Here is a 19,241-nt window from a genome sequence, read left to right as displayed (position 1 = left end):
TAACACCAGTTATTCACCTCTTCAGGAGTGTACTTCTTGACAATGCCTGGTATTTCTTTGGTAAAGGACTCCCAGACACCATCTGGTGGTTCAACACTACCCTTTCGTGACAAGTTCCTCTGCAGCGGCAAGGGTTCAGGTGCACAATTGGGTCGTGCTCTTCGTTGTACAGGAGGCCCCTTGAATCCAGTAGTGCCATTACTGCTGCTACCAGGTATCCTCTCTACTGCTGCAGGACGAGAGGGGGCTGGTGGAGCTGCAGGTGATCCAGCACGACTAGGAGATCCTGACTGGGAGGGTGATGACTGCCTACTGACTAGAGGTGAAGGAGGATACTCTGCAGGGTTGGGAGCAGTGGTAGCTGGAGCAACAGGCATCTCACATACTACAATGGGGCCGGGCGCTACAGCTGCAGGATGAGGCCAAGGAATATGTTGCTGATGTGTGCTATTCCCAACTGGCGATGGGAAGGCAGCAACTTGTACATAGCCCAGTTGTTCCGGAGGTGGCAAGCCCAAACTATGGGCCACAGCCATTCCAGGAGGAACAGTGCCGCTGCTATTACTGTTATTGCCAGCATTAGCGATGCGAGTTTTTGGATCACCAGCAGCAGCTGTAAGAGGAAAGAATAAAAAAAAATTAATTCCTTTAATTGTAAATCTTTGCAACATATTATGCAATTACAAAAATGTTAACAACAGGACACATGACAGCACCTAGAAGTTCTTTGTGTTAAGTATAGCATTTATAACTCCAGGATGTGCAAAATGTGAGGTTTTCAAAACTTACATGAATTGTGTGTAAAACGGTAAGAACTGAATTTCAGTACAATTTGACACTGGGGGCTGGTAGTGGGTAATATCATATGAGTTAGTAGTCTACTTCAGTTACTCAGAGCCTTCGACATGTATAGTTCAGTGTTTTCACTGGGAGTCAAGATCAAACAAACTACCAGACAGTGTTATGACCTCAAATTTTTCTTGCTGTGAAGTTGTCTGACATTATCTGTAAAGCTCAAAATTCCGTAATTTTTACACACACACACACACACACACACACAACACACACACACACACACACATCTATATCAGTACTTTGCAAACCACTGTGAAATATCAGTACTCTGCAAACCACCATGAATTGCATGACAGAGGGTATTTCCCATTCTACCAGTTATTAGAGCTGCTCCCCATTCCATTCCCATGTGAAGTGCAGGAAGAATGATTGATTAAACACCACTTTGGTGTTGTAATTGGTCCAATTTTGTAGTCATGATCCCTGTGGGAACTATACATATAGTATTTTGGTATATTTCTAAATTCACCATGTAAAGCTGCTTCTTGAAATGTTATAAGTAGCCTTTCTCAGGATAGTTTGTGTTCATCTTAGAGTGTCTTCCAATTCAGTTTCATCAGCCTCTCCATGACAGTGTCTGATAGGTCAAAGAACCTCTGACATTAGTGGTGGTTACTACTCAACCACAGTATTATTGCGCTTGGCCTCCCATGGCTGTTATTGGAAACACAGATGTGGCTTGAATTCAGAGAAATAGTATCGGCAGCAATTGAGAGATTTATACCAAATAAATTAACAAACGATGGAGCTGATCCTCCTTGGTACACAAAACGGGTCAGAACACTGTTGCAGAAACAACGAAACGAACACGCCAAATTTAAACAGACGCTAAATCCCCAAGATTGGCAATCTTTTACAGAAGCTTGAAATTTAGTACGGACTTCAATGCAAGATGCTTATAACAGTTTCCACAACAAAACTTTGTCTCAAAACCTGGCAGAAAATCCCAAGAGATTCTGGTCGTATGTGAAGAACGTTAGCGGCAAGAAACAATCAATGCCTTCTCTACGCGATAGCAACGGAGATACCACAGAAGACAGTGCTGCCAAAGCAGAGTTACTAAATACAGCTTTCTGAAATGCCTTCACAAAAGAAGATGAAGTAAATATTCCAGAATTTGAATCAACAGCTGTCAACATGAATAACATAGAAGTAAATATCCTCAGAGTAGTGAAGCAACTTAAATAACTTAATAAAAGCAATTCTCTTGTCCAGAATATATACCAATTAGGTTCCTTTCAGAGTATGGTGATGCATTAGCTCCATACCTGACAATCATATACAACTACCTCAACGAAAGATCTGTATCCAAAGACTGGAAAGTTGCACAGGTCACCATCAATATTCAAGAAAGATAGAAGGAGTAATCCACTTAATTACAGGCCCATATCATTAATGTCAATGTGCAGCAGGATTCTTGAACATATGTTGTGTTCGAACAATATGAATTACCATGTAGAAAACGGTCTATTGAGACACAGTCAACATGGGTTTAGACAACAATGTTCTTGTGAAGCACAACTAGCTCTTTATTTGCATGAAGTTTTGAGTGCTATTGACAAGGGATTTCAGATTGACTCCGTATTTCTGGATTTCCAGAAGGCTTTTGACACTGTACCACACAAGCAGCTTATAGAGAAATTGAGTGCTTATAGAATATCGTCTTAGTTATGTGACTGGATTTGTGACTTCCTCTCAGAGAGGTCACAGTTCGTAGTAATTGACAGAAAGTCATCGAGTAAAACAGAAATGATTTCTGGCGTTTCCAAAAGTAGTGTTGTAGGCCCTTTGCTGTTCCTTATCTGTATAGAAGATTTGGGAGACAATCTGAGCAGCTATCTTAGGTTGTTTGCAGGTGAAGCTGTCATTTATCAACTAATAAAGTCATCAGAAGATCAAAACAAACTGCAAAACAGTTTAGAGAAGATATGTGTATGGTGCGAAAATTGGCAATTGACTGTAAATAACGAAAAGTATGAGGTCATCCACATGAGTGCTAAAAGGAATCTGTTAAACTTTGGTTACGTGATAGATCAGTCGAACCTAAAGGCCGTAAATTGATCTAAATACATAGGAATTACAATTACGAACAACTTAAATTGGAAGGAACACATAGAAAATGTTGTAGGGAAGGCTAACCAAAGACTGCATTTTATTGACAGGGAACTTAGAAAATGTGACAGATCTACTAAGGCGACTGCCTACACTACGCACATCCATCCTCTTTTAGAGTGCTGCTGCGCGGTGGGAGATCCTTACCAGATAGGACTGATGGAGTACATCGAAAAAGTTCAAAGAAGGGCAACACGTTTTGTATTATCGCGAAATATGGAAGAGTGTTTCATTGAAATGAGACAGGATTTTGGCTGGACATAATTAAAAGAAAGGCTTTTTTCGTTGTGACAGAATCTTCTTACAAAATTCCAGTCACCAACTTTCCCCTCAGAATGCAAAAATATTTTGTTGGCACCAACCTACATAGGGAGAAATGATCACCATTACAAAATAAGGGAAATCAGAGCTCGTAAGGAAAGATATAGGTGTTCGTTCTTTCCGTGTGTTGTACGAGATTGGAATAATAGAGAATTGTGAGGGTGGTTCAATGAACCCTCTGCCAGACACTTAAATGTGATTTGCAGAGTCTCCATGTAGACATTGACACAATGACTTTATAGTAAACAACTACAATGATGACTAAGGAAAAGGCATTGCACTGTGAGGGATTTCAAGGCAGAAGCACATATACTTTATCAAGTGGTTCAGCATATCCTAATGAAATATCACGATAAAACCTCACAGTAAGCTAAACATAGCACCCTCACTTCCAGGTGCAATAATATTAGGGTCGAGTAACACAATGTCAGTGTTTATACACATTCTTCAGACATGCATACACATTCTGATTATTACAGCTTAGGTAAATTGTTCAAAATTGATTTACATATTGCAAAACTGGATTGACATCAGATGTTTGTGACACATGAAGATTTGTGTCATGCTGGGAAATCCAGGCGATAGTCCCGGTCTGGCACAGATTTTTCCTGTGTCGAAAACAGCTGACGTCAATCCAGATTTGCAAATGCTACTCCATATCATATAAACCTATGACCATTTGTGCTGCCTTTCTTTATATAAATTCTATATCTTCTGTTAGTCATATGTGGTATAGGTCCCAACTACTTTAGCATTATTCTAGTCTTGGTTGCATGACCATTTTGTAAGCGGTCTCCTTTGCAGACTAATTGTACTATTACACCAATGAAACAAAGTCTGTCACTCATTTTACCTGTGACCGAGCATGTGTTGCAATTCCACTTAATATTCATACAGATTTTTGCACCCAGGTATTTGTACAAGCTGTACAAAATGTATGTGTGGGTCTTATGTGAAGCCACACCAAATTGCAGTTTGATCAGTAATATGCTGCAGCCACTAGTCGTGTTCTTGTAAAGGCCAGTTTTTCCATGTTGTGACTGATATGAATAAATCACCAAGTTTACTATATTGTTGCTCATGATCAAGGGGGACTCATGTCCTGAAACTCTGAGCTTCTGCTTAACTTTTTAGTTACATGCTGAAACTTCGAACTTCTGTTTAACTTTTTAGGTACAACAGCCTAGTTGCTGAACATGTGTCTGATAGATCTGCAATACATCATTGTTGCTGTCAAAGTATCTCATAAAACTTGTCATTACAAATTTGGATTGTGTTTGGCAACTTGTATCTTATGGTAGAATGGCTTTTACGTACTACACAGAAACAACTTAAATCAGGAATTCCCAGAGAGTGGTACACATAACACTGATGGTGTGCAAGAACATATCAGGGCGGTACATATGCAGTTAAACAAAACATTTATTGATTTAAGCACATATTATTTGCTATGAATAAGTACCACATGTGAACATGAATGACTTTTTTTAAAAAAATAATTCCATGAAATCTTATTACTTGGGTGTGGAAATCTTATTACTTGGGTGTGTCACATTTCTACCATACATAGTAGTTTATCAGCACAGTGCAAAAACAATGTGTCTGTTGTCGACACTGAGCAAGATGATGAAAGTTATTTGCCTCGTACTGCTCCTCACCCCTGTGGCATTCGTCTTCAGCATTCCGCACCACTCCCACCCCATCTCAGGGTTTGTTAAAAGTGAACAAGCTGTAGTGGTACGCCCAAATTTCTAAAAATATCAAATGGTACACAGTGGCAAAAAGTCTGGGAACACCTAATCTAAATGAAAATACAAACACTTCTAAAAGTCAAGTGCGGAGAAAATTTTTGTTTTAAGAAAAACAGTTAATAACAACTTTCAGATTTTCAAATGTCCATATTGAGAAACACCACAAATTCTTTTTCATAATATCAGTCAAAGTTTTTTGCAGTTTTACTCCTTTGAACTGGTTTGTCTCAGAAGTGAAACACTTGTCATACTCAAACTAAAGAGTCCTTTCCAAAGGTGCAGAGTAGTCAGATAAAGCGCCCTCTTCAAAGGTGCTGAGCACTCAGATATTTGATGACCCGTTTGAAAACCAGACAAAATTTGTAAATAACCGAGTAATTACGATATCATTTGCACAGACTTATGAAATGCTGGCCGGCTGGAATGGGGGAAAAAAATAAGCATCAGAAAGTCATTCTATCATATGTTACAAGCTGCCAAAACATGATCCAAATTTGTCACAAAAAGCTCTGAGAGCTGCTTTGACAGCAAATTGTGATAAATCTGCTGTAAATTTTGCATATGTTCAACATCTAGGCTGCTGTTTTTAGAAAGTTTATCAGAATTATCAAAGCTTAAACGTGGTAGGCCCCTTAGATTTCGAGCAACAGTAAAGCAAACTTAGTGATATATTCATATTTGTCACTACATGGAAAAAAACTATCCTTTACAAAAACACAGCTGCTGGCTCCACAATAATGCTCATCAATCTGTAATTTGATACGGCTTCATGTAAGACCCATATGTAAGTTACACCCTTTAAAAATTTTGTAAAAATGGGAGATGATCGAGTGGAGACTCTTATGTCATTGACATAGAATGACTCTGTAATAATCTGTTAATGGAGATGATGTCTACAATGCTGGTCAGCTGTTCTCAGTTTAGGGAACATCTTGTAACCTAATAGCTAGTGACATGACACATTATTGGCTAGTATTGAGTGTTTATAATTGGTTAGGAGACAGATTGGACAGGCACTGCCATCCTGCATAATAAATGGGTCAAGGATTATAATTCCACTTCTGCATTCTGCCATTAAAATAGGGTATTTGCTTGGAAGCATACATGAGATTTTGCTCTTGACAGTTATTCCCACTTTTTATATGATTTTTGAATGGGAAATAAAGGATACTTCATTGTTTTATGTTTTCAAGAACATTGCACACACTATGTAGTTATATTTGTACTGTATTAATTCACCATTTTGAAATGCTAAAATGATCTGACTGAAAACATGCTGAATAAATTATGTCAGGAGAGGTACTTAAAAGAGAGAGAAGAAGATAGGGAAGGCTGAATTTTAAAGCAGTACAGACAATGAGGTGACAAGAAAGGGTGCTCGATCGTAGATCATAAGTATGGGGAAGGAAATCAGTCAAATCCTTCACAAAGGTACTACTCACCTCACTCAACTCCAGTATTTTAAGAAAAGAGAAAACTTGAATATGAATGGCTTGACAGGTAACTGAAAATTGCTCCTCCCAAATCGGAGCACTGAGTCTTAACTATGTGTCTCCTTACTATATACTGAAGTTGTTCCAGGAAAATCAAATAGAAGAAATACACAATTGCTTCAAAAGAACTTTTACTCTTAAAAGCAGATAGAATACTGCCAAATTTTTCCACGTACGTTTTCTTATCTCCGTTGTCCATAATTGCATGTAAAAAAATAACTGCACTTGAGGGCTGTTGGTGCTGCATACAAATGTACTTAGAATCGTAATTTAAAGTGGAATAATCACACCACACAAGTTATAGAAAGTACAGAAGCCAAACTCTGAAATGTAATTCAACCACAAGAGGTGTAACTTAAAAAAAAAAAAAAATCACCATATGATTTATTCTTGAGTAATGATCTTCAGTTTGGAACACTCTCCTGGCAGGATTAATGGAGAAGACATGTATGTGCATTTAGGCAGTGTTAAAGCAAAATGGAGATGCTCATTCAGTTTCAGATGCAGATGTTTCAAGATGGCATCCCAGGGGGGACTATGCTTGTTCTCAGACTCAAAAAACATTACTTCCTTTCACAAAACAATGCACTTGAATGAAACCTGCAGTAAATACAATTTGATATCACTGATTAAATGTTTGCTAAAATTACATATATACAAGGCGAACTGCGCTATTTCCTAACTACTATCACATGTGGAGCATATTTCATATATTTATGCCAGGTTTTATTATTAACCAGGTCCACAGACACAGTCAAAAGATTGTCATTTAACTGCTACTTCCGTGGTTACCAGGATGTCAACTTGATGACCATAATGAACTTTTCCCCATGTACATAAATTTCATCACGTTTATGAGATACACATGTCTCACATTTCACCCATTTCTGTCAACTATGCCTATTAACGTATAAAAAATGTTTTAAAATATTGCCCAAAGAAACTGGAATCAAAGATTTCAACTTCTTTATTTAGGAACCTATTTGCACAGATCCTCTTCAACAGCCAATACGAGTAAACCATTTGGTCTCACAATACAGTTCAGTTTAACTCTACCTGTTTTGCAGGCAATACATCATTTTTTCACAAGTTTTCGAAAGATGGCTCATTAAATGACAAAAGGATTCATCAATGATGAAATATTTACGTCTAGCCCAGCTAGACATAAATATCCATGTACAATTAACTCCATGCACAAATATTGCAGAAGTACATAAACTTCACAAACTATAATATTCAAGTGTGTACTTGACAATGGCAGCACTACTGGAACAGGCTTTCTGTATGAAATATAACACCACTATTAGCAGCTAACTTGAAAGATTCAATTCATAATGTAGTTGATTTTGTATACCACAAATTGTGAATACATCCCAATTTTTTTTCTTAAAATTATGCAAAATATTATCAAGCAGATGGGGAAAAATGTACTTCTGTACAAGATGGTTATACACTGTCTAGTCACATTAATGTGATGACCTGTCAAAAGCCTAAATAACCAACTTTTGCAGTGTGGACTACACAGATGTGCAGGAAGTGTCAGTGAGGTTCTGGAAAATATTGACATGTATGTGGAGCCATGCCAACTACAGTGCCATGGCCACCTGTGCTAGGTTTCAAGGGTGAGGATCCATGATGCAAACAACCCAATCGAGATGGTCCAACAGATTCTTCATTGAGTTTAAATCTGTGGAGTCTGGTGGGCAGAGGAGCATGAGAAACTCATCTTGGTGTTCTTTGAACCACACACATAAACTGTGAGCTGTGTGCCATGTTCTGCTGGTAGATGCCATTGGGCTGAGATAAAACAAACCACGTCAGGGTGGACATGGCCTCCAAGGATAGACTAATACTTGTGTTCATCCATTGTGACTTCCAGAATGACGAGATCACCCAAGGAATGTGACAAAAACATTCCCCAGAGCATAATGGTCCCTCCTCTGGCCTGGACTCTTCAGACAATTGTTGCAAGGTGTTTGCTTTCAGGTGTTTCAAGCCTTATGCGTCAATGGCGATCTATCCAATGGAGCATAAAATGGGATTCATCTGAGGATGCTATCTGTTGCCACTCAGTGGATGTACAATTGTGGTATTGGCGTGCAAATTCCAGCCTTCCTCATTGATGAATAACATTCCGCATGGGTGCATGAACCAGGCACCTGCTGCAGAGGTGCATATGCACCAACATTTATTGAACAGTAGTTGAGAAAACACTGTTATACAACAATGTTGTTGACAACTATGGTTTCCACATTGATATCATTAATCTTATTCATCAGACCTGACTGTTTTATGCTAAATTTCATCTCTTACAGGAAGTAAAGCAATGTCTTTTAAGCTCCAGCCATACAAATGTGACAAATGAGTTACTAACATAATAAGTTTTCTTTTTACCTCAATCAATACTGGTAGAACTCACATAAAAGAAAACACGAGGAATGTCCAAGAAGTTTCAGTATTGCTGACAATGGTGTCATCACTAGGTGCAACTGTTATAATATAGTAGAAGTAATGGCAGTTGAAACTAGTGCAGAAAGATGTGCATTCACCATAGACTTTGAAGTGCTCTAAAACTTTTAAATAATGCAAATCAATATAATAATATAATATTTGGCAAAGTGCGAATAGGACTCGTGCTCTGAGGATTTTACCCCTCCCCCTCCCACACACACACACACACACACACACACACACACACACAGAGAGAGAGAGAGAGAGAGTGTTCACAGTTGATCTATCCTGGGAATTGAGAATCTTTGTGTATTTCCACATTCGCAATAGTAATTTCTGAGCAAAAGGGGTCTTAACAGAAAAACACACAGACAGTCTGATAACAAATGAAAGACAAAATATTATATTTTGTCATGTGATATAACTACTAATTAACAGCTGTGAAACATTGTTGCTTGCCAAATTTAATGATTCTGGGTCAATGGGAAGTAACAGGTTTTGATGAGTGAGTTTGTATCAAAATATGTGATGCAAATAGCTGTATATTTTGATTGCACTGACTTAGAAGTTTAAATTTGTTACACCACCAGGGGATCGTAGACCTTAGTATGTGACAAATTTCAACTTGATACACCAATCTGTTCCTCAGAAAAAAACGAGTTCTTAGCCACGGGACAGACAGACTTCCAACAAAGTAATCCTGTAAAGAAAGGTTCCTTTCTTACTGAGTGAGGTATGGTACTGTGAAAATGAAAGCAAACCTACAGAGCAGTACATCCGAGAGAGAGAGAGAGAGAGAGAGAGAGAGAGAGAGAGAGAGAAACTGATACGTAAGATCTTTAATAAGTCAATCAAAGGCTACTTATCTGAAGGAAAATTTACTTGGAAATGAACGAAGGAAGATTGTAATGTTTAATGTCCTGTTCAATATGAGGTAATCAGAGAAGAGCACACGCTCAGACTGAGCAAAGATGGTGGAGCACAACTCTACCACGACCTTTTCAAAGGAACTGCCCTGAAAATTATTTTAAATAACTTTGGGAAACCAAGGAATTTGTAAGAAAAATGATGCAGAAGAAAAATAACATTCAGTCGTGACATTCATTTACACCCCGAGAACTGGAGACTAGATAACTGTGCGAATGAAATACAGACATAGACCTGACCTTTAAACTGGTTCACAATGTAAAAGCTGTGGGCATTCAAGAAATGCAGAAAACTGTTTCAAGCAGAAAAGTGATGTTAACTATGAAAGAGTTGATTCCTCTGTTTTGTTTGTGATTCCTTTACTGGTATTTGTTTTTCATGTATTGTAACCCCACAATTAGTGTGTAATTTCCTCAATTTTTTTCACAGCTAATGGTGGTGGTATTTTTTCCTTCTCCACTTTATTTTCAGTTCACATGTATCCGTAACAATTAAAATCAAGACATCTCCTAGTGATGTGCTTCTATTATTAGCAGCTCATAAAAAAATAGAAAATAAGAGCCAGATAACAAGAAAGCCCATCACTTTTATGTATTTATTGTTCCAAGCTATTCTTCCCTGTGCAAGCCTCTTCATCTCTGAATAACTACAGCAACCAACATCCTTCTGAATCCGCTTACTGTGTTCATCTCTTTGTCTCCCTCTATGATTTTTGGTCCCCCTCCAATACTAAATTGATCCCTTGATGCCTCAGAATATGTCCTGCCAACTGATCCATTCTTTTAGTCAAGTTGTACCACAAATTTCTTTTCTCCCCAATTCTATTCAGTACCTCCTCATTAGTTATATGATCTACCCATCTAATCTTTCATTCTTACTATGACAGAGACATTATTGCATTTAGAACGTTTGCTATTGGAGTAGTAGGAGACAGGAATTATGGTATTAGTATGGCAATGTCTTCTACTACTGGGGCCTTGTTTTTATAAATAGATGCAAATAATGTCCTGCTACGACACTGATTAGGAAACACGAGTTTTAACTTTATGTTAAAGTGTAATACCATTTATGCACGAATGTAACATATGCATTATTTTACTGCCTTGAGGAAGGACTACTCGAATTAATGAGCTTTTAAGTATAGTGTCCCAAGAACAAATCACTTCACATCTGAGCAAAATGAATGATAACCAAAGTACAGAAATCACAAATAATATGTAATTTCACAGGTCATCTGAAGATGAACACATTTAAGTTTTAAGTGGTGTTTTAAAAGTGCCTCAGTATGGCCAATGTGATGCCATGCAAAGAGGAAATGTGGGTAAATACCACCAGTTGACCAATTGGACTGACAGGAAGTAAAATGACAAATGGACACACTGAATAGAAAACAACAGGAAATTACAAGTGAAGCAGTTATATTCATTTCTAAGGAGGTCAAACAGGACACGCAATGAACAAGTGAGGGGAGGAGGGTAGGAAAAGATTGGAACGATGAGGAAGGAGGGAGAGCAAATAAGTATAGGCAACCACAGTTAAGTTCAAGAGAACATCATGAAACCAAAGACACTGTCCAACATGGATGGGCAAAAGTTGACACTACTTTGCATGACAGAACTGAACCATTTAACAGTCATCAATTAACAATTGAACAGCTACAGAATTCATCAACTAAAGAGAGAGATGATACAAGAAAGTAGTTGTGGGCCACTGAGAGGTTTATTATTATAAATTAGTTACATGCAATTTGTAACTAACAATATTTTGTCAAACTTGTCTATTTTGACAAAGGTCTCTCCAATCCCAGAGAATTACTCTAAAAATTTAAGAGCATGGATTTCAATACAAGCCTAGAAAAATATGGCTTCCTCTAAAATAGGACTTGTTAATGACTAACTTAAAAATATGGCCTTAAAGAAAACAACTTAAACAATTGTTCTCCCACTGTATGATTCACAAATTAAAGGGTGAAAGTGATTCAGGTACACAAAGTACCCACTGCCACACACTGCACTGTGGTTAATGGAGTACAAATGTAGATGTAAAAATTTTAATAATTCAAGTGCACTATCAAAGAAAATAAAAGTCATGGGACACCTCCTAAATCATGTTGGACTTCCTTTTGCCTGGGGTAGCGCAGCAACTTTATGTGGCATGGACTCAACTTGTCGTTGGAAGCCCCTGTGGAAAGACTCAGCCATACTGCCTCTATAGCCGTCTGTAATCGTGAAAATGCTGCCAGTGCAGGATTTTGTGCATGAACTGACCTCTCAATTATGTCCCATAAATGTTCAACACGATTCATGTCAGGCAATCTGAGTGGCCAAATCATTCACTCAAATTGGCCAGATGTTCTCCAAACCGGTCGTGAACTATTGTGGTCTGGTGACATGGCACATCATCACAAATAAAAATTCCATCGTTGCTTGGGAACTAGAAGTATGTGAATGGCTGCAAATGGTCTCCAAGTAACCGAACATAACCATTTCCAGTAAAGGACCCAGTCCATTCCAAGTAAACACAGCCCACATCATTATGCAGCCACTACCAGCTTGCACAGTGCCTTGCTGACAACTTAGCTCCATGGTTTTGTGGGATCTGTGCCACACCTGAAGCCTACCATCAGCTCTTATAAATTGGGACTCATCTGACCAGACCATGCTTTTCCAGTGACCTAGGCTCCAACCAATATGGTCATGAACCCAGGAGAGGTGCTGCACGCAATGTCGTGATGTTAGAAAAGCACAGACATTGGTCGTCTACTGCCATACACCACTAATGACAAATTTTGCCGCACTGTCCTAATGGATATGTTTGTTGGTCTCACATTGATTTCTGCAATTATTTCATGCACTGTTGCTTGGCTGTTACACTGACAACGCTACACAAAAGCCACTACTCTTGGCCGTTAAATGAAGGCTGTTGGCCCCTGCACTGTCCATGGTGAGAGATAATGTCGTAAATTTGGTATTCTCTACACACTCTTCACACTGTGAGTCTTCAAATATTCAATTCCCTCATGATTTCCAAAATGGAATGTCCCATGCATTTAGCTCCACCTACCGTTACATGTTTAAAATCTGTTAATTTCCGTCATGCGGTCAAAATCACATTGGAAACCTTTCCACATGAACCACCTACGTACCAATGGCACCTCTGCAAATGCACTGTCATTTTATACATTGTGTATAAGATACTAGTGCCATTTGTATTTGTGTACATTGCTATCCCATGACTTTCATCACCTCAGTGTATAAGGGGCACACCCTTTTTTCTTGCTTTTTCACGTTGGACTACCATAACCTAACAAAGAATACAATATTTATTGAACAATTAGTTTTGATAATTAGTATTTTTTTTACTTATGTTTTTCATGAAACTGATATGACCTGCATGGTAATGGCTCATATACAAGCACTTCAGTATATGCACAGGATATATCGTGTTACACACATTCTGAGGCTATCGTGATATTACTGTCTTTTGCACGTGTGATGACATTCTTCTTTTGTTGATATGTAGGTTGACCTAAGAACAGTTGAGAGACTGAAATAAGTCGTTCAACAACTGTCATATTTGTTAACATATAACGGTGGTCCACATGCTGTGCACCACTATCTTGCAATTAGTAAAATATTCTTAAGCTTTCCCTTGACGTGGTTAGACATGGCCAGGCAAAAGGTTCTCCCACATACATGATCCAGGGATTTAATGTAGAGATTGCAGCTCACTGAATACAAAAATGGAAGTAGAAATAAACTCTTACTTGTGGCTCAAATGGCTCTGAGCACTATGGGACTCAACTTCTGAGGTCATCAATCCCCTAGAACTTAGAACTACTTAAACTTAACTAACCTAAGGACATCACAAACATCCATGCCCGAGGTAGGATTCGAACCTGCGACCGTAGCGGTCACGCGGTTCCAGACTGAAGCGCCTAGAACCGCTCGGCCACTCTGGTTGGCTCTTACTTGTGGTTACTCATGAAAATAGTAATTAGTAAATCCATATGCTATGATCTGAAGAGTGGACAATGCCATAAGTACAACATATGAAATGGCAAGTTTCGTCAGCAGGAAAACTTAGTACCAGCAACGAGTCGTTTTAAAGGATACAGAGCTTCGAAAAAAGAAGACAGTTCTAGGAACTTGTAAGTAAGTTTCAAACAGATATGAATTTACAGTTAGCAAACCTACAGTAATGCAAAAGAGCAGTACAGACAACAATAATCATTGCTTTCTCTACCTGAAAGTTGGTTTGAATAGGCCAGTGCATTACCAGGAGTGGTCCAACTGGGGGTGGTATGCCCTTGCCTTTCTCGAATTAATGTACCTAGCCAGATATTGAAGGAAACAATTTAATGTGGACTCAGAACTACGATGAAACTTACATATACAAATCACTGCCACAGGTGAAAGAACTGTGAACAACAACAATCACCTTAGACAACCCCAAACCATTGGAGGTGTACAGTATGGCCAGTGTGTCACTTTACACTGTAATTAAATATGTGTAACAGTGTAAGACGATACAATATTTATGATTTGAACCATCCATCCAAACCACTGATATTGCAACAGTCCTCTTCACATGAATTGCACAATGACTGCTAAGTAACTGCTCAGGGAGGAGTATAAAGACAGCACAGTGACTAATTCATTGTTTGCCTTTCTGTGTTTAGTGAAGAACAAAGGCTGATACCACAATGACTTTACTTTGGGGCAGCGCTTAGTGATAAGTTTGTGGGTCCAAGAAAGGAAGCACAACAACAAAAATATGATACAGATGACAGGACAGTTTTTATTAATGGTTCGATAAGGAACCATCAAGTAATTAGACTTTGATCAATTGTGAGAAAGTAGCTCTTCACTTGGGAAATGTTTCAGATGCCCTCTGTTCTGATCATCAATCAATCCAAAGACAAACATCAGTGACGTGGTCAACTTGCAAGCCAGGCAGATAGCATATAATTCCGAGTCTAAATATACTTTATGGCCATCCTGTAGTCTTAATTGTTCCCGTATGTTGACATGCTCCCAAAAAGCCCAGTATTAAAATTAGTAACACAAAATGATTTTGTATGTATAATTACACAAAAAATACCTTCATAAACATAACTCTAAACTTGCTTCCCCGAGTATGAATGTTACACCAAGCTAAAATCAGTAGGTCTACCACAAAAAGTAAAAAAAAAATTATTACTATTATTAAAGCCAAGCACTTCAAATGGGGTGTTTTGTGCACAACTTAACATAGTGCCATGAAACAGACTTTACTGCGACTGATTTACCTTATATTTTTATGATTTCTTGTCTGATCTTTATTCTTTTCAATAGAATAGATTTCTGGATGGAAAAAGATCATAAAATGCCCTAGCATTAAAGTTCACATTTTAATTCAAGGGTGCTACTGAAAGCTGTAATCAACTGTTTTCTTTGGAGGCAGTATGTGGTAACAACCTAATCTGGTAGAGAAAAATAAAGGGAATAAGTAGCTTCGAGCTAAACTTCACTGTTGCTTGTATGTGCATAATAGTTAAAAAATGGGCACTGAGAGAAAATAACTTCCAGTAACATTTATTATCTGTGATGCTCTACAACAGAAATTCTTTTATATAGGCCTAGAGACATTGTGGGCGTAACAGCATAGCTGCAAGTAAGTGTAACGTAAAGAGCTGGAAAAAAGCGAAGGAATTATCACAAAAGGAACTTGCACCCTGCCTTGCCAAAGAGACAGATGCATCAATTTAGTATTAGCCTGAAGAGCCCCACAACATGTAATAGGTACTGAGAACTATCAAGTGTAACCAGACAGATTTGCTGTGAAATCTCAAAAATTACTCAGCTTGAAACTAACACAAACTGCACCTCCAGGACAGACCCTTGGCTGTACTCATACAATAGCAACATTGAAGACTAATGTTGGTGGCATTAAGTATAAGGTTAATTGTTCTCACCAATCTTTCATAAGATGGTTAATACTGTACACTGATAAAACACAATCAATCAGATTACATCTTAAAGAACTGAGCACAATCTTGGCAAACCTCATGAAAATGGAACTGAAAATTTTTCATATTTATTGACAGAAATTGGGGTGGTTGATGATATAATCAAGCAGCAGGATTTAGTAAGATCACACAAACAATCAGTAAACAATAATCATGATTAGTAAGCTTATGGCTATAATTCTCAATAACATCAACGCCTGATGCAAGTATGATAATGTCCTACAGCTTATTTACTTGATATACTCTGTAACCTATGTAAAACGCACAAGTTTTTATTACGAAGAAAAAAACACCTTCTACTTTCACATTCAATGTAAACTGTCCATAAACGGAAAAAAATAATATTTTACTAATTTCAATAACATCTATACATGAGCCACAGTAAAAAATTACAAATGCAGAAAAAAGTACTGAAATGTGAAACACTATGAAGACAAAGTTTATCAGCAGTCATAATAAAAAGACATCAAACTGGCAAAGAGAATTAAAAGTAAAAATAAAACAAAATATGTTCATATTTGAACTTTTGGAACATACTACTAGACATCAAGTAAAATGAACAAATAAATACCAACAGGGCCTTAGTACCATAAATCAAACAAATTAAGTAAAACCAAAAAGCAAAGCTGTTGAGTATCAACAAAACCTATTTAAATTCATACCACAATCAATGCCATAAGAAATAAATACCTTTTTTTCATATGACATGATATCTGTTTTTATAGTTATATGTTTCACAATCATGTTTCAGTGTTGATCTTACAGAACAAATAATTAAAACACAGGCTAATAATCATATTTAGGCTATCTCTATTATGAGTAATTCTACAGGAAAATGTTCTACTGTTTTCTGGTGGCAGAGATGGGTGTTTACTACCTATGTCAACAAACTACAAAAACACATGATATGTAATCATTTATCCTTTCACTGTCTGGCTCTTCAACATATAATATTTGGTACCTTCTTATTTTACTTAACTTTTTAAATAATAAAAAAAACCTCTAACACATTATACAAACAGTCACAACCATTGAACAGGACACAGCCGATGGCACACACTGGCAGTCAGTACAATAACACCACAGTAGAGCACAGAAGCAATAACTGGGGAACAATAAGAACGAATCCATGGTCAGATGTTTAAATTTGAAACATAAGTAGCTGAACATTACTTGTCAATGCCAGGTGAATGGTGCAAATTTTAATATGAGGGGAATATTCAAAATATATGATAGTTTGCATCAACAAGAGATTCAGGTCATCCAGTTTATAATACAATAGCTTATTTGTGAGTGTCGTGAAAGTACCATTTCACCAGGAAATTATCACTTCCAAAATGGTAATGTGTGGTTTTCTTCACCAGTGATTAATACAACTTTCTCTAAAACTTATAGTTTGGCCTTTAGTCTCACTTGGGCTTAGATCTTGCTCTGTAAGTAGGCCTACTAAATACAAATCTTACTTGTGGACTTAAGAAGCTTATAGTTGGAATTAGCCTGTATAAAATAATATCTGGTCAGATTTAGTGAGCTGAACAATGTTTCTGTGAATATTATAATTATACAAAATGTTTTTTCTTCAGTTGTTATGGGATAGGAGAACTTGAACTAAGTATGATGTTAATTTACACTGAACTATATACAACAGACATATTAGGTAGGTTCACAATTTTTTTTACACTTTATATGCAAAATGCTTAAGTAAAACAGCTGTCTTGGATGAAGGAAAATACCCGTCATGTGAACATTCTGAATTTGATTGCGTAATAGTAAACAACTTATTCCACGGTGTCAACTAATACGAGTAACTGACACTTTCTGTATTTTAGATTTTTAATACATGATATGAGTTTAGCAGTACACATACAAATACACAAAAATGTTTTTGAAATGGTGGTGAGGGCTGAAATGTCAGCGCCAACGTATTGTTTACTATACACACAAGCAACACTGCAATTTAATCAATGTATATAAATAATTACTGCATTAACACACTGACTCTCAAAGAGCGAGGATATTTTGGGACTTTAACACATTTTCTAAAATTCTTTCACGACAAAATCAACTATAGTTGCTGATTTCATTTTTAACGATGGAACTTAAGGCAATACGGGTGTTCGAAAGTGCTTGTGTACTCTAGTAAATATTGTACACTCGCATTAGTATAATTATTGGAGGTTAAAATAAAATAAAACCAGTACTAGCTCACCTGTTGGGTGAGTGGGGGGTATTGCCATCCCTGAGCAGTGGCTAATTACATCTTGCCGATCTTCTGTTGCCGGGCAAGGGACGCAGGCCTAAACAGTGACAAAATACTGTGTCAACATTGTGTATTCAACTCAAACCTGCACGCTATCCTATTGAAATGTTACACTCCTAACCTATTAAAACATAAACATCACGGAATTTCGATGTACATAAATCGAGTTTACCGCTTTGGTATACATTTTGCTGTTGCTAACCTGGATTGGAGGCTTCACGTACAGCAGGCCAATTCCCACTGGCTGTTTGGCAGCGAAAATTTTGTCTTCTTCGTCTTGAAGCTTCAATAAAATATTAACAAGCACAGATTTTTGTTCGTAGGTGAATGCAGGGTGATTAGCCGCTAACGTATACAGTAGTAAAAGTTCATCAAAAGGATTTTCATCAGCACTGTCCGCATTTAAATTAAGATCACTAAAATCTAAGCTCGCTAAAATTTTGTACAGGCCATTAGAACATGCATGATTTGAGGACTGTAAAAGAGATAGGTACAACGTTAATTTCCTTTGTGTCCGTTTATCACTAATACACTGCAAGTCCGCAAGCTCGGCGACGTTATTCGCTCGTGTTTCTGTTTCCCTTAAATCATGGAAATCTCTCTTTCCAAGTTCCTCCAGACATGTGCCAAGATACCTCAGTTCGAATGGAAGGCACATATTCAGCAAACTGCACATCACATCAATACGTTTGTGACCACGTAATTCTTTAAACCATGACACAACGTCTTCCTTACACACCATTTCCAGAAACCATTGATACAATTTAGTTTAATTCTGCTGTGAATCAAGGATTTTAGAAGTATTAGCACACGACACTATGAAGCCAGAATTCTCCCAAAATCCCCATTTAGCAGCGGGCTTGGTATCGATACGCATTCGAGTGCAAGGATAGTTGCGTTTGAGAGATCGACTTTGCGCGCTCGTTTTGAATTGCGTACGGAAGAAAGTCGATCTAATTGACTTTGCGCTCTGTAGAACCAAATCTATTTCAGTAAACGATTTCCTGATTCTCTTTACCAAAAATTTATATTTACGGTACAAATTTTGTATTTCGTCCATC

At 37.6% G+C, this 19,241-nt stretch overlaps 1 protein-coding gene across 2 annotated transcripts in view; it reads right to left on the bottom strand.

Annotated features, from left to right (window-relative positions):
- Positions 1–19,028, bottom strand: part of LOC126162331 (trithorax group protein osa) — a 66,261-nt gene extending 47,233 nt beyond the window's left edge. For both annotated transcript variants that reach the window (XM_049918762.1, XM_049918763.1), the window contains exons 1-3: positions 18,383–19,028; positions 18,130–18,217; positions 18–613 (exon numbers count right to left, since the gene is read on the bottom strand). In XM_049918762.1, coding sequence (XP_049774719.1) covers positions 18–613; positions 18,130–18,217; positions 18,383–18,922 — 1,224 coding nt within the window. In that variant the 5' untranslated portion in view covers positions 18,923–19,028. The remainder of the gene's footprint in view (positions 1–17; positions 614–18,129; positions 18,218–18,382) is intronic.
- Between the last annotated feature and the right edge of the window lie 213 nt (positions 19,029–19,241).

Source organism: Schistocerca cancellata, chromosome 2 (genome assembly GCF_023864275.1).
Source record: "Schistocerca cancellata isolate TAMUIC-IGC-003103 chromosome 2, iqSchCanc2.1, whole genome shotgun sequence".
NCBI classification, from domain to species: domain Eukaryota; kingdom Metazoa; phylum Arthropoda; class Insecta; order Orthoptera; family Acrididae; genus Schistocerca; species Schistocerca cancellata.
Note: the sequence above shows the minus strand (reverse complement) of the source record. Positions and strands in the feature narration are given on the sequence as shown.